The sequence below is a fragment of the Lissotriton vulgaris genome, chromosome 10, assembly GCF_964263255.1.
Source record: "Lissotriton vulgaris chromosome 10, aLisVul1.2, whole genome shotgun sequence".
Classification (NCBI taxonomy): Eukaryota; Metazoa; Chordata; class Amphibia; order Caudata; family Salamandridae; genus Lissotriton; species Lissotriton vulgaris.
The window spans coordinates 1,136,904,558-1,136,920,161 of NC_141698.1; the positions used below are offsets into that span (position 1 = coordinate 1,136,904,558).

At 52.7% G+C, this 15,604-nt stretch overlaps 1 protein-coding gene across 3 annotated transcripts in view; it reads left to right on the plus strand.

Moving 5' to 3' along the window:
• TMLHE (trimethyllysine hydroxylase, epsilon) overlaps positions 1-15,604 on the plus strand; it is a 163,379-nt gene that overhangs the window by 110,596 nt on the left and 37,179 nt on the right. For all 3 annotated transcript variants that reach the window (XM_086942224.1, XM_086942226.1, XM_086942225.1), the window contains exon 4: positions 10,740-11,019. In XM_086942224.1, the coding sequence (XP_086798350.1) occupies positions 10,740-11,019 (280 nt within the window). The remainder of the gene's footprint in view (positions 1-10,739; positions 11,020-15,604) is intronic.

A 15,604-nucleotide genomic window follows, 5' to 3' on the forward strand; every position in this document is an offset into this window, starting at 1 on the left:
GGCAAGGTTCAGGTCAGTTTCAGGTTCCCCAACGATGCAATGCAATATTACGTAGATCCGAAACACTATTATCACCGGGCATGCAAGGTACGTGGGTGATAGGAACATTGGGAGACATCAACTATACTGAGTATGTGGCTTTACATACAGAGCTGCCGCCTTTGGAGCAGCTGAACCCGGTTCGAGCCTCGGCTTCGGCTCAGTAATCGGTGATTATGGGCAAACGCTTACACGTCTCATGAATGTTTCCTTCTGTAACGTAATTGGCGTTCATGTAAAGCGCTCCAACACCTTCGGGTGGAGTTCGAGTTATATAAATATGCAAAAAAATGGGTAGCTTGTGCGGTCAACGTGGACTGGTCCAGTGGTTTCTGTTCACCAATGAAAAGGGATACTGCTTCAAAACTTACAGATGGAGTGTATGAACAGTCTAACATTTATTACCTCCTTTACACTGGCGCGAGCCCCAAAGTCCAGGCATGGACGCGGGGTTCATATCCGATAGAGGCATGCCTTATGTACACCCTTTATCTCAAAGCATAGCTTTCTGAAAGGTTACTTTCCCATTCACTGAGAGCATGAATTCAGCATGTATAGTTTGTGAGAACACATCATGTAGCTTCAATCCTCTCTTGATGTCTGCCCTTCTCATGCCTGCCAGAGTTATAGTATTGTTGTCAAAGGCGTCAGCCCTGTAACCAACTGCAGTAATAACCTATGTTTATATAGCACTAGTCATCAAGTAAATAGCATTCCAGGCAAATGTAATATAGTTTGTAAAGTCTTCTAAGACATCATGCAATGCACAATTATTTTTATGTATGTTTGTCATAATTTTTAACTTTTATATGAATTAAATGATACAATTTTAACTGTTTTTTGACTGGTACACTGAGCTTATGCGGCTATTATTGCTTCATGTATAGGACTTGATTTTCAATAAAGTCCCTAGTTGCCTAGGAATGTTATTTAATTGATGGTTGTTTCCCTGTCCTAGGAACTCCTAGAGTTTTCAGGGGGGTCCCTTATTTTTGAAATGTATATAGCACTAGTCACCACACTGACATTTGAATGGACTGCAAACACCATCACTGTTACCGAATGTACTGAATTTACTGTCCTCAGAAGGATGAGTTGTCCGTGTCCGGATTGTGGCCTCCGATCACAGCAGATGTTAGCAGTGACTCTATAGCTCACCGAGGTACTCTGCTAGCACTACAGTCATCGTCTACCCCAGGCCGGGATGTGAGCCCAGCCTGGCTCAAGAATGAAGACGTCTCAAAGATTCTAGTGATCACCGACTCCTTCGCCCCTTCAGCTGAAGCCAAGACGGCTCTTGCTGCGGCGTACCAGAGACGTGTTGCATCTGGTCAGTGTGCCACTGGATGTGTGTGGGCACCACCCATTCTAACCAACAGCAAGAGCAGCCCTAATGTCCTTCTCAACAAACTCATTTAATCTAACTAATACATTTTATGCAAGTGGTTAGATTTCTTGTGTGATTTTAGCAGAAATATCAAATAATGCAAGGCCGCACCACATATCACTTAGGTAGTATCACTTTTAAAGACAACCCACAGAAATCACTGTTTTTGCTGTACCCACTTCAGCAGAAGTGAGTGTTTGTTATTTTGCATAGACAGTATTATAGGAGTAAGAAAAGGCATATAAATACATTCTGATGTGTATTTACTATATATACATTTTCATATTTGGACGTGACTTTGTGACCCCAGTGAAGTGACCTGAACCAAAACAGTGCAATCATTGTAGTGCTCATAAAGAAGGAAGCGATTGGTTATTGCAATTTAAGGGGGTCCTTTCGATATCTGATACAATTATTCATTCCTAGAAAACATTTCTAGTTTGCTGGGGCTCTCCCTTTATAGTTGTCGATGACGTTTCGACCCTCTCGGGTACGGGGTCTCTTCAGGACGGGGATCCCGGGGACCAGTAGCACAGTGATAGTGCCGGAATAAGAATATATCTTCCTACTGGTAATTCAAGGAGGAATCCTGGTCGTGGCAATTGAACTCCCTTGGCTAAAAACACTGCACGTGATCAGGCAATGTTCAATAAACGAAGTAGCGCAAGGTTCCTGTGAATCCAGAATCACGGCGTGATGGTGGCGTGTATTTATTCCAAAAATGCTCTGTTGATTTAATCAATATCGATGAAGCCGTCGCAAGTCTAAGTCTCCGGATGGCGGTCCGTGCTTGGTGGGTTATTCGTCCGGCACCAGCTGCGGCATCGGCACAGCATGTAGCTAAGCAGGACCCGTGGAAGGTGTCCAGGGTGGCAGCTGATGTCTCCCCACAGAGGGAGGCCTGTACCTGCCTTGTTGAGGCCTGCACCAAGGGGTATGTTCATGGAACCCCACTGTGAGTGGAGGCCAATGTGCTCTTTGTCATGGCCTCTTTTAAAAGCAAGCCCAGTCTGTTGACCTTTGTAGCCAAAGTGAAGACTCAGTTATCTGTGACTGAGTACAGTATCATGACTGAATAAAATGAAGGACTGACTCTTTACATCTCTTGCCAGTGTGCATACACATGGGTGGAAAGAGTACGAGGGTGCATCCTCAGATGAGTGTGTTGCCAAAAGACAAGCAAATACTTCAGAGTTCAGTCACGAGAACCCTCAGGAGTACCAAATCCACTCTGAGGTCTGTGGAAGGGACGTCTGCCAGGTGGAGCAGTCATTCGCTTACCTCTAGTACCCATATAGGGGCACTGGTGGACCAGTGAGGCTGGAGGATATGGGAGTTTGTGGGGCCTGCACCATTGAAGGCAGTGTTTGAATGGATCAAAGATTTGAGATGCTGGACAGGCTGAGGCGAGGTTTCCAGCCCAGGGTTCTGGGTCTGCCAAAGCACTTGCCGTCGAGGCCAGTGCTAAGGGGATGGAGAAAGAGATTAAAGAATTATCCAAGTTTCAGGGAGACGACATCCCTCTGGTGGCAGACAAGACATGCAGGCTACTAGCGAGAATGAGAAAGCACCATTCCAGGTCTAAAAGGACGGTGATGGTGATATGATGTCTGCGAGAGGCTGTCACAGGCGGCACTGCCAACAGGAAGGCGCATTCTCCACTACTCTGATGTGTGCCCTGACACTCTAGCCTGGAACAGAGAGGTAATGGGAGCCAGGGGGCATATGTTCCAGGGCCCTGACACTCTAGCCTGGAACAGAGATGTGATGGGAGCCAGGGGGCAGTGTGTGCCAGGGCCCTGACACTCTAGCCTGGAACAGAGAGGTAATGGGAGCCAGGGGGCATATGTGCCAGGGCCCTGACACTCTAGCCTGGAACAGAGAGGTGATGGGAGCCAGGGGGCATATGTGCCAGGGCCCTGACACTCTAGCCTGGAACAGAGAGGTGATGGGAGTCCAGGGGGAAGTGTGTGCCAGGGCCCTGACACTCTAGCCTGGACCAGAGAGGTGATGGGAGCCAGGGGGCATATGTGCCAGGGCCCTGACACTCTAGCCTGGAACAGAGAGGTGATGGGAGTCCAGGGGGAAGTGTGTGCCAGGGCCCTGAAACTCTAGCCTGGAACAGAGAGGTAATGGGAGCCAGGGGGCATATGTGCCAGGGCCCTGACACTCTAGCCTGGAACAGAGATGTGATGGGAGCCAGGGGGCAGTGTGTGCCAGGGCCCTGACACTCTAGCCTGGAACAGAGAGGTAATGGGAGCCAGGGGGCATATGTGCCAGGGCCCTGACACTCTAGCCTGGAACAGAGAGGTGATGGGAGTCCAGGGGGAAGTGTGTGCCAGGGCCCTGACACTCTAGCCTGGACCAGAGAGGTGATGGGAGCCAGGGGGCAGTGTGAGCCAGGGCTCTGACACTCTAACCAGGAAAAGAGAGGTAATGGGAGCCAGGGGGCAGTGTGTGACAGGGCCCGGACACTCTAGCCTGAAACAGAGAGGTGATGAGAGTCAGGAGGGAAGCACATGCCAGGGCCCTGAGACTCTAACCAGGAACAGAGAGGTGATGGGAGCCAAGGGGCAGTGTGTGCAAGGGCCCTGACACTCTAGCCTGGACCAGAGAGGTGATGGGAGCCAGGGGGCATATGTGCCAGGGCCCTGACACTCCAGCCTGGAACAGAGATGTGATGGGAGCCAGGGGGCATATGTGCCAGGGCCCTGACACTCTAGCCTGGAACAGAGAGGTGATGGGAGCCAGGGGGCATATGTGCCAGGGCCCTGACACTCTAGCCTGGAACAGAGAGGTGATGGGAGTCAGGGGGCAGTGTGTGCAAGGGCCCTGACACTCTAGCCTGGAACAGAGATGTGATGGGAGCCAGGGGGCATATGTGCCAGGGCCCTGACACTCTAGCCTGGAACAGAGAGGTGATGGGAGACAGGGGGCAGTGTGTGCCAGGGCCCTGACACTCTAGCCTGGAACAGAGAGGTGATGGGAGCCAGGGGGCAGTGTGTGCCAGGGCCCTGACACTCTAGCCTGGAACAGAGAGGTGATGGGAGCCAGGGGGCATATGTGCCAGGGCCCTGAGACTCTAACCAGGAACAGAGAGGTGATGGGAGCCAAGGGGCAGTGTGTGCCAGGGCCCGGACACTTTCGCCTGGAACAGAGAGGTGATGGGAGCCAGGGGGCATATGTGCCAGGGCCCTGACACTCTAGCCTGGAACAGAGATGTGATGGGAGCCAGGGGGCAGTGTGTGCCAGGGCCCTGACACTCTAGCCTGGAACAGAGAGGTGATGGGAGCCAGGGGGCATATGTGCCAGGGCCCTGACACTCTAGCCTGGAACAGAGAGTTGATGGGAGCCAGGGGGCAGTGTGTGCCAGGGCCCTGACACTCTAGCCTGGAACAGAGAGGTGATGGGAGTCAGGGGGCAGTGTGTGCCAGGGCCCTGACACTCTAGCCTGGAACAGAGAGGTGATGGGAGCCAGGGGGCATATGTGCCAGGGCCCTGACACTCTAGCCTGGAACAGAGAGTTGATGGGAGTCAGAAGTCAGTGTGTGCCAGGCCCTGACACTCTAGCCTGGAACAGAGAGGTGATGGGAGCCAGGGGGCATATGTGCCAGGGCCCTGAGACTCTAACCAGGAACAGAGAGGTGATGGGAGCCAAGGGGCAGTGTGTGCCAGGGCCCGGACACTTTAGCCTGGAACAGAGAGGTGATGGGAGCCAGGGGGCAGTGTGAGCCAGGGCTCTGACACTCTAACCAGGAAAAGAGAGGTAATGGGAGCCAAGGGGCAGTGTGTGACAGGGCCCGGACACTCTAGCCTGGAACAGAGAGGTGATGGGAGCCAGGGGGCAGTGTGTGCAAGGGCCCTGACACTCTAGCCTGGAACAGAGAGGTGATGGGAGCCAGGGGGCAGTGTGTGCCAGGGCCCTGACACTCTAGCCTGGAACAGAGAGGTGATGGGAGCCAGGGGGCAGTGTGTGCCAGGGCCCTGACACTCTAGCCTGGAACAGAGATGTGATGGGAGCCAGGGGGCATATGTGTCAGGGCCCTGACACTCTAGCCTGGAACAGAGAGGTGATGGGAGCCAGGGGGCAGTGTGTGCCAGGGCCCTGACACTCTAGCCTGGACCAGAGAGGTGATGGGAGCCAGGGGGCAGTGTGAGCCAGGGCTCTGACACTCTAACCAGGAAAAGAGAGGTAATTGGAGCCAAGGGGCAGTGTGTGACAGGGCCCGGACACTCTAGCCTGAAACAGAGAGGTGATGAGAGTCAGGAGGGAAGCACATGCCAGGGCCCTGAGACTCTAACCAGGAACAGAGAGGTGATGGGAGCCAAGGGGCAGTGTGTGCAAGGGCCCTGACACTCTAGCCTGGACCAGAGAGGTGATGGGAGCCAGGGGGCATATGTGCCAGGGCCCTGACACTCCAGCCTGGAACAGAGAGGTGATTGGAGCCAAGGGGCAGTGTGTGCAAGGGCCCTGACACTCTAGCCTGGACCAGAGAGGTGATGGGAGCCAGGGGGCATATGTGCCAGGGAACTGACACTCTAGCCTGGAACAGAGAGGTGATGGGAGCCAGGGGGCATATGTGCCAGGGCCCTGACACTCTAGCCTGGAACAGAGAGGTGATGGGAGCCAGGGGGCATATGTGCCAGGGCCCTGACACTCTAGCCTGGAACAGAGAGGTGATGGGAGTCAGGGGGCAGTGTGTGCCAGGGCCCTGACACTCTAGCCTGGAACAGAGATGTGATGGGAGCCAGGGGGCAGTGTGTGCCAGGGCCCTGACACTCTAGCCTGGAACAGAGAGGTGATGGGTGCCAGGGGGCATATGTGCCAGGGCCCTGATACTCTAGCCTGGACCAGAGAGGTGATGGGAGCCGGGAGGGAAGTGTGTGCCAGGGCCCTGACACTCTAGCCTGGAACAGAGAGGTGATGGGAGCCAGGGGGCAGTGTGTGCCAGGCCCTGACACTCTAACCAGGAACAAAGATGTGATGGGAGTCATGGGGGCAGTGTGTGCCAGAGCCCTGACACTCTGGCCTGGAACAGAGATGTGATGGGAGCCAGGGGGCATATGTGCCAGGGCCCTGACACTCTAGCCTGGAACAGAGAGGTGATGGGAGCCAGGGGGCATATGTGCCAGGGCCCTGACACTCTAGCCTGGAACAGAGATGTGATGGGAGCCAGGGGGCAGTGTGTGCCAGGGCCCTGACACTCTAGCCTGGAACAGAGAGGTGATGGGAGCCAGGGGGCATATGTGCCAGGGCCCTGACACTCTAGCCTGGAACAGAGAGGTGATGGGAGCCAGGAGGGAAGTGTGTGCCAGAGCCCTGACACTCTAGCCTGGAACAGAGAGGTGATGGGAGCCAGGGGGCAGTGTGTGCCAGGCCCTGACACTCTAACCAGGAACAAAGATGTGATGGGAGTCATGGGGGCAGTGTGTGCCAGGGCCCTGACACTCTAGCCTGGAACAGAGATGTGATGGGAGCCAGGGGGCATATGTGCCAGGGCCCTGACACTCTAGCCTGGAACAGAGATGTGATGGGAGCCAGGGGGCATATGTGTCAGGGCCCTGACACTCTAGCCTGGAACAGAGAGGTGATGGGAGCCAGGGGGCAGTGTGTGCCAGGGCCCTGACACTCTAGCCTGGAACAGAGAGGTGATGGGAGCCAGGGGGCATATGTGCCAGGGCCCTGACACTCTAGCCTGGAACAGAGAGTTGATGGGAGCCAGGGGGCAGTGTGTGCCAGGGCCCTGACACTCTAGCCTGGAACAGAGAGGTGATGGGAGTCAGGGGGCAGTGTGTGCCAGGGCCCTGACACTCTAGCCTGGAACAGAGAGGTGATGGGAGCCAGGGGGCAGTGTGTGCAAGGGCCCTGACACTCTAGCCTGGAACAGAGAGGTGATGGGAGCCAGGGGGCATATGTGCCAGGGCCTTGACACTCTAGCCTGGAACAGAGAGTTGATGGGAGCCAGGGGGCAGTGTGTGCCAGGGCCCTGACACTCTAGCCTGGAACAGAGAGGTGATGGGAGCCAGGGGGCATATGTGCCAGGGCCCTGACACTCTAGCCTGGAACAGAGAGGTGATGGGAGACAGGGGGCCTTGTGTGCCAGGGCCCTGACACTCTAGCCTGGAACAGAGATGTGATGGGAGCCAGGGGGCAGTGTGTGCCAGGGCCCTGACACTCTAGCCTGGAACAGAGAGGTGATGGGAGCCAGGGGGCATATGTGCCAGGGCCCTGACACTCTAGCCTGGAACAGAGAGTTGATGGGAGCCAGGGGGCAGTGTGTGCCAGGGCCCTGACACTCTAGCCTGGAACAGAGATGTGATGGGAGCCAGGGGGCAGTGTGTGCCAGGGCCCTGACACTCTAGCCTGGAACAGAGAGGTGATGGGAGCCAGGGGGCAGTGTGTGCAAGGGCCCTGACACTCTAGCCTGGAACAGAGAGGTGATGGGAGCCAGGGGGCAGTGTGTGCAAGGGCCCTGACACTCTAGCCTGGAACAGAGAGGTGATGGGAGCCAGGGGCAGTGTGTGCCAGGGCCCTGACACTCTAGCCTGGACCAGAGAGGTGATGGGAGCCAGGGGGCATATGTGCCAGGGAACTGACACTCTAGCCTGGAACAGAGAGGTGATGGGAGCCAGGGGGCATATGTGCCAGGGCCCTGACACTCTAGCCTGGAACAGAGAGGTGATGGGAGCCAGGGGGCATATGTGCCAGGGCCCTGACACTCTAGCCTGGAACAGAGAGGTGATGGGAGTCAGGGGGCAGTGTGTGCCAGGGCCCTGACACTCTAGCCTGGAACAGAGATGTGATGGGAGCCAGGGGGCAGTGTGTGCAAGGGCCCTGACACTCTAGCCTGGAACAGAGAGGTGATGGGAGCCAGGGGGCATATGTGCCAGGGCCCTGACACTCTAGCCTGGAACAGAGATGTGATGGGAGCCAGGGGGCAGTGTGTGCCAGGGCCCTGACACTCTAGCCTGGAACAGAGAGGTGATGGGAGCCAGGGGGCATATGTGCCAGGGCCCTGATACTCTAGCCTTGACCAGAGAGGTGATGGGAGCCAGGAGGGAAGTGTGTGCCAGGGCCCTGACACTCTAGCCTGGAACAGAGAGGTGATGGGAGCCAGGGGGCAGTGTGTGCCAGGCCCTGACACTCTAACCAGGAACAAAGATGTGATGGGAGTCATGGGGGCAGTGTGTGCCAGGGCCCTGACACTCTAGCCTGGAACAGAGATGTGATGGGAGCCAGGGGGCATATGTGCCAGGGCCCTGACACTCTAGCCTGGAACAGAGAGGTGATGGGAGCCAGGGGGCATATGTGCCAGGGCCCTGACACTCTAGCCTGGAACAGAGATGTGATGGGAGCCAGGGGGCAGTGTGTGCCAGGGCCCTGACACTCTAGCCTGGAACAGAGAGGTGATGGGAGCCAGGGGGCATATGTGCCAGGGCCCTGACACTCTAGCCTGGAACAGAGAGGTGATGGGAGCCAGGAGGGAAGTGTGTGCCAGGGCCCTGACACTCTAGCCTGGAACAGAGAGGTGATGGGAGCCAGGGGGCAGTGTGTGCCAGGCCCTGACACTCTAACCAGGAACAAAGATGTGATGGGAGTCATGGGGGCAGTGTGTGCCAGGGCCTTGACACTCTAGCCTGGAACAGAGATGTGATGGGAGCCAGGGGGCATATGTGCCAGGGCCCTGACACTCTAGCCTGGAACAGAGATGTGATGGGAGCCAGGGGGCATATGTGCCAGGGCCCTGACACTCTATCCTGGAACAGAGAGGTGATGGGAGCCAGGGGGCAGTGTGTGCCAGGCCCTGACACTCTATCATGGACCAGAGAGGTGATGGCAGTCAGGGGGCAGTGTGTGCCAGGGCCCTGACACTCTAGCTTTGAACAGAGAGGTGATGGGAGCCAGGGGGCATATGTGCCAGGGCCCTGACACTCTAGCCTGGAACAGAGAGGTGATGGGAGCCAGGGGGCATATGTGCCAGGGCCCTGACACTCTAGCCTGGAACAGAGAGGTGATGGGAGCCAGGAGGGAAGTGTGTGCCAGGGCCCTGACACTCTAGCCTGGAACAGAGAGGTGATGGGAGCCAAGGGGCAGTGTGTGCCAGGGCCCTGACACTCTAGCCTGGAACAGAGAGGTGATGGGAGTCCAGGGGGAAGTGTGTGCCAGGGCCCTGACACTCTAGCCTGGACCAGAGAGGTGATGGGAGCCAGGGGGAAGTGTGTGCCGGGGTCCTGACCCTAACTCAAGTACTCACTGGAACCGGAAGTATACTTTCAAGGGAAGAGATATGGTTTCACAGATTGGGGTGTCTGTGTTTCCTGTGTGGGATCTCTCTCCTCAGCTCGCTGTGACTCCTTGAGACTTGGGGTAGTCTGGGGTGATATTTGAGGCTGCATTAGGCTGGGGAAGTGCCCCCTTTGGGTAGGGAGGCCTTCAAGGGATTTGATTCAAAGCAAAGATCAGTTGTTCAATTTACTATAAGGCTAAAGTTAAATAACCTAATGTGTAAGTCATGTAATTAAATACACACAATCAATTTATAAAACACATCAAAACATATAAACATATAAGCATATATGTTGAATCAAATCCCTTGAAGGCCTCCCTACCCTTTCACTTAACTACCCAAGCCCTCAAGGGTATAATTGGGTTTCTCACTTTCTGTGAACCAACCCTTTGGGTAGGGCCTCTGGGGGATGTTGGGTAATGTTTTATAACTTTGTAGCACTTGTCTCCCTCTGTTGGTCTGGCTCGAATGTCTTTCCTCTTCCTCTTTGTGGTCTGCTATGAGCCACCGGTTCTATTGTACACAGGATCGTCCAGGCTGTATTCAATGCTGCTGTGATAAACAGTGAGTGACAATGGCTGGAGGCTCAGTGTGCCTTCTAGGTATGCCTTCTATTGTGATATCTTTTTGCTTGGGTGAACCTGATCTTGCTTTTATCAAATAAAAAGTTTTAAACCTATCACTCAGGCAACTGAGGTGTATCCTCCACAATTGCATCTCCTGAATCCATCAAACCTTGGATTCCCAAACTCACCCATCTGATAATTACCAGAATAGCTCTCTTCCCTAAGCCAGGGCCTGAATACTGCCCCCCCCCCCCTGTCTTGCACCCCCCCCCCCTCCTCTCCCTGTATGTTCTCCTCTCCTGCAGACTGCTCTTTTTCTGAATACTTCATTCACTCATGACCAGTGTCCCCTCTCAGTGCCGATCTGGCGCCAGCAAAGGGCGCGGCAGGTGCATAAGTGTCCTAAACTGTACCCGCTCCCACAGCCTTACCATGCCTTCTTCTCCCCATCCTCCCCAGGGCCGGATGGTCACAGGACGAAGTACGCCCTGGAGTGGCTCCATCAGCACAGCTATGAAGTCCAGAAGCAGCACGTCATCCAACCACGGGTTCTGTGGAACATGGAGACCTACAACCAGGCCAAGTTGCCCCCCGTGCCCATGAAGGACTTCATGGAGACCGAAGAAGGACTTAGGAAATTCCTAAAGGACTTCCTGCTCTACGGCATCGCTTTTGTGGAAGATGTCCCCGCGACCATGGAGGCTACAGCAGAGGTGGCAAAGAGGGTCAGCTTCATCAGGTAATTGGGTGAAGGGGTCTTGCTTCATCCTGTGTGTGTGGGGGGGGGGTGGGCAGAGAAGTCAGGTAAGATCTCTATCAGACTCATGAACCAGTCCTCTTTTGAGCATGTCATGGTTGTGTTACTTTTAAACTATGTGAAAGAAGACTAGTGTCCCTCCTGATGACATGGTGAATTATAACTCAGTATTCGAGGCCTATGAGCTGCAGATCTTACACTTAGCATTAGATCACCATCTGGTGTTGGGCTCGGATGATTGCATTTTGTTGTTGTCTTGGAAGAAGTCTTTGTAGTCAAAAGGTAGGTGACTCCTCCCTTGGACAATATTGCGCATGGGCATTGACTCCATCCTTAGATTGTTTTTTTCTGCCATTGGTTTGTATGTTACTTTTCCGCTCTGGTTCGAAATCCACTTTCCTAAGTAGTTTGACGCGAAAAAACATCCTTAAACTCTTAGAATTAACTTATAAACATCTCGACCTTCGACTCCACTTCATCAACTCGATTCCGGTCATCGGCATGGGCCGTTGGGCCTATCCACGCCGTGAGGCCTACAGCTCATGGAAAGGACGCCATTCAAGAAATGCCCCTAGTGTGGAGCAAAATTACTTCACAGTGACCATCACAAGGTCTGCAACCTGCTTATCACCCTAACACGATGAGTCCAGCTGCCCAGCCTGTGCACCCTTTCGATCGAAGAAGACCATTCGAGATCAAAGAGCTCATCGACACATCATGCAAAAATCAGCTCCGGAACCGGTGGACATCTTAGATGAAGGCCAGATGTCCCAGAAGAAGATTCCGAAGATCTCGAAATCGTGTCTGAGTCAGATGACTCCAAACACTCCATCACTCTGGGTCAAAGAGTGAGTACTACTGCCTCTACCCCCACCAAAATCGAAGGCAATGGTCAACACTCCACCTGCTGGGCCCAGTCGCGACCGAAAACATACTTTTGGAGCCCCGCCTTCGAACCCTGCTCCGAAGAAAATCGAAAGGCCTTCCGATAGCTCGGAACCGAGCAAACGGCATGTCCCAATCCCTCAGCGCCTTCGGCACCAAAACCAAAAGAAGTGCCGGCTCCGAAACCGGTTCCGACGCCGTCTACTTCAAAAGACAAACCGGGCCCGAATACTCCCAAGCCTGTACACAAACCGGCTTCGGACACTTCCATGCTGAAACATTCAGCTTCGGCTCCAAAACCAAAACCCTCAGAGCCAAAAGCTACGCCAAAAGACTCTATCACGCCTCCTAAGGCTAAGACAAACACCAACCCCGCTCGGAACCGAAAAAATCGGCACCAAAAGCGGTTCCTGAGGAAGAGGAGCTTTTTCATCCGGATCCCATTGATCCTACGCAGACAAACATCTATATTGATCCAAAGACAGGACATGTCACCACTGGACCATATAGAAAGAGGAAGTTAGACACAGCACCTGTTCCTCCAGTGCCTTTGAAGAAGAAGGACTCTGCCACATCTCCTATGCACCCTTCTTCTCCTATACTTCCTTCGAACCCACTTCCTTTACCTAAACCTATTACACCTCAAACTTCTCTACCTCATTTTACTCCACCTCATACACATCCATATAACGATGATGATGATGACATGGGAGCAGGGGGTGACCCAGATGACCCTTTCACGTACCCAACTGACCCACCGGATTGGGAGTACCCTGTCCCACAAGACATACCGGACATCCCAAGTCCACATACATACCCCTCAAAACCATCTCATCCAGAAGACAATATTGGTTTTGGACACTAAATTAATAGGGCTGCCATCCATCATGGTGTCACAATGCACTCAGACGAGGCTGAAGAGGACTTATTTATTAGATACTTTCGAACAGTCCCAAAAGTCAGTACAAATATTGCCCATGATTAATGGAGTCATTAAGCATGCCCCCGAAGTGTTTAAAGATCCAATACTTGCCAGGATTCTAAACGCCAGAATAGAAAAGAAGTACGTGCCTGCCCCTGCAGATCCTGCCTACATTAAGGGACAGCGGCCCTTAGATTCGCTAGTTGTTTTCAATGCTAGAAAGCGCACTAACTCCCAAACATCAGGAGAAGTGCCACCTCCTGATAAAGAGTCCAAGCTGCTAGACGCTTCTGGTAAAAGAATAGCTGCCCAAGCAAGCAATACCTGGCGCACAGCTAACACCCAAGCACTGCTCACAAGATATGACAGAGCCCATTACGACCAGTTAGAAACCCTACTACAACATTTGCCTGACCAATATAAAACACAAGCAAATGATCTAATCCAAGAGGGTAAACTAATTTCAAATGCATCAATAAAATGTGCACTTGATGCAGCAGACACTGCCTCTCGAGCAATAAATACCAGCGTCCTCCTTAGACGTCATGTATGGCTAAGCATCTCCGGTTTTAAGCCGGAGGTCCAGACTACTATCCTTAATCAGCCGTTTAACCAACAACAACTTTTTGGCCCGGCTTGGACACTGCACTAGAAAAAAAAAAGACACTGAGACTGCCAAATCCATGGGAGCTTTTCAGTCCCCACAAACACGAGTCTCCTTTTGTCGCTCCTTCTACAGAGGAGCCTCCAAACAAATTGGAGCAGACAACTCATCTCCTTTGAAGCCGCTACACAAACATCCCCCAATAGAGGATATTTTAGAGGCGGATACAGAGGAAACAGCAATAAAGGAAGAGGTTGAGGTAACAACACCAATCGTACCTCTCCCACCACAAAACAGTGACTTCCTTCCGCTCCCCCCACAACATCCCACTCCAGTTGGGGGGAGAGTAGCACAGTTCCTACCTGTATGGAATTCCATCACAACAGACACGTGGGTGAGACAAATTATCCAGTATGGTTACTGCCTAGAACTTACAGCCACCCCTCCACACATACCACCCAGGCAGCGTCCTATGTCCACAGAACATCTCACGCTACTGAAACAAGAGGTTCTCTCATTGCTTCAAAAGAACGCAATAGAGATTGTTCCCTTACAACATAAAGGAACAGGGGTTTACTCGCTGTACTTCCTAATACCCAAAAAGGACGGGACACTAATACCAATTCTCGATCTCAGGCCCCTCAACCTATATATACACTCAGATAATTTTCACATAATCACTCTACAACAAGTGCTCCTGCTGTAACAACAAGGCGACTTCCTTGCCACACTAGATCTCAAGGACGCCTACTTCCACATTCCTATACATCCTTCTCACAGGAAGTATCTAAGGTTTGTACTAGACGGATAACACTACCAGGTCAAAGTCCTTCCATTCGGGATGACAACTGCACCCAGAGTGTTCACAAAGTGCCTTACAATAGTAGCAGCACATCTCAGAAGACAACAAATCCATGTCTTCCCATATCTCGACGACTGGCTAATAAAAGCCAAGTCATTCAATCAGTGTGTTCATCACACTCATCAAACCATTCAAACATTACACAACATGGGGTTCACGATCAACTACACCAAGTCGCATCTCCAGCCCTCTCATATACACCAATATCTAGGGGCCACAATAAACACCTCTGCAGCTCTATCATATCCCAGTCCAGCCAGGATAGCGAGCATTCAGGCCTTAGTCGCAAAATTTCAAAACCAACACTCTCTTTCAGCCAGAGTGTTTATACAACTCATAGGCATGATGGCATCTTGCATTTTTATTGTACCATATGCAAGACTGCAAATGCGTCCATTACAAGAATGTCTAGCACAACAGTGGAATCAGGCTCAAGGACAACTTGCATATCTGGTGTTGGTAGAGATCCTCACACATCACTCTCTGCAGTGGTGGAACACCAAAACTTGTCCCAAGGGCGGCTGTTCCTCGAACATGTTCCACAGATAGTACTGACAACAGACGCATCACTCACAAGATGGGGAGCCCATCACCTCCAACATACAACTCAGGGCAGATGGACCACTCAACAAAAAGTGCTCCACATCAATCACCTAGAGCTACTAGCAATATTCCTAGCACTAAAATCTTTCCAAGTACATGTACAGTACAAAGATGTCTTGATCCGGACGGACAACATGACAGCCATGTACTACATTCAAAAACAAGGAGGCACACATTCTCTGCAACTGTCCCAGCTTGCACAGAACATTTGGAGATGGGCCATTCCACAAAAAATGTATCTAGTAGCAGAAAACCTTCCAGGAGTTCACAATCATATTGCAGATCTGTTAAGTCGACAGACACAACAGATTCACGAATGGAAGCTACATCCACAAGTTCTTCTACCATTTTCCCACAAGTGGGGCCAGCCAGAAAAAGATCTGTTCACCACAAACGGCAAGGCAAAATGCCCAACCTTCGCTGCCAGGTTTCCACACCAGATTTCCAAGGGCAATGCGATATGGATGAACTGGTCAGGCAGAATTGCAAATGCTTTTCCGCCACTCCCACTAATACCACTAGTGGTACGCAAGCTCCGACAACAGTCTCTCAAACTAATCTTAGTAGCTCCCACAAAGGGCACGCCAACCGTGGTTCACAACCCTGCTGAACTCTCTCTAGTTCTACATCAAAGACTGTGTCTGACACCATCCATGCTAACGCAGAACCATGGAGAGATCAGACATCCAGA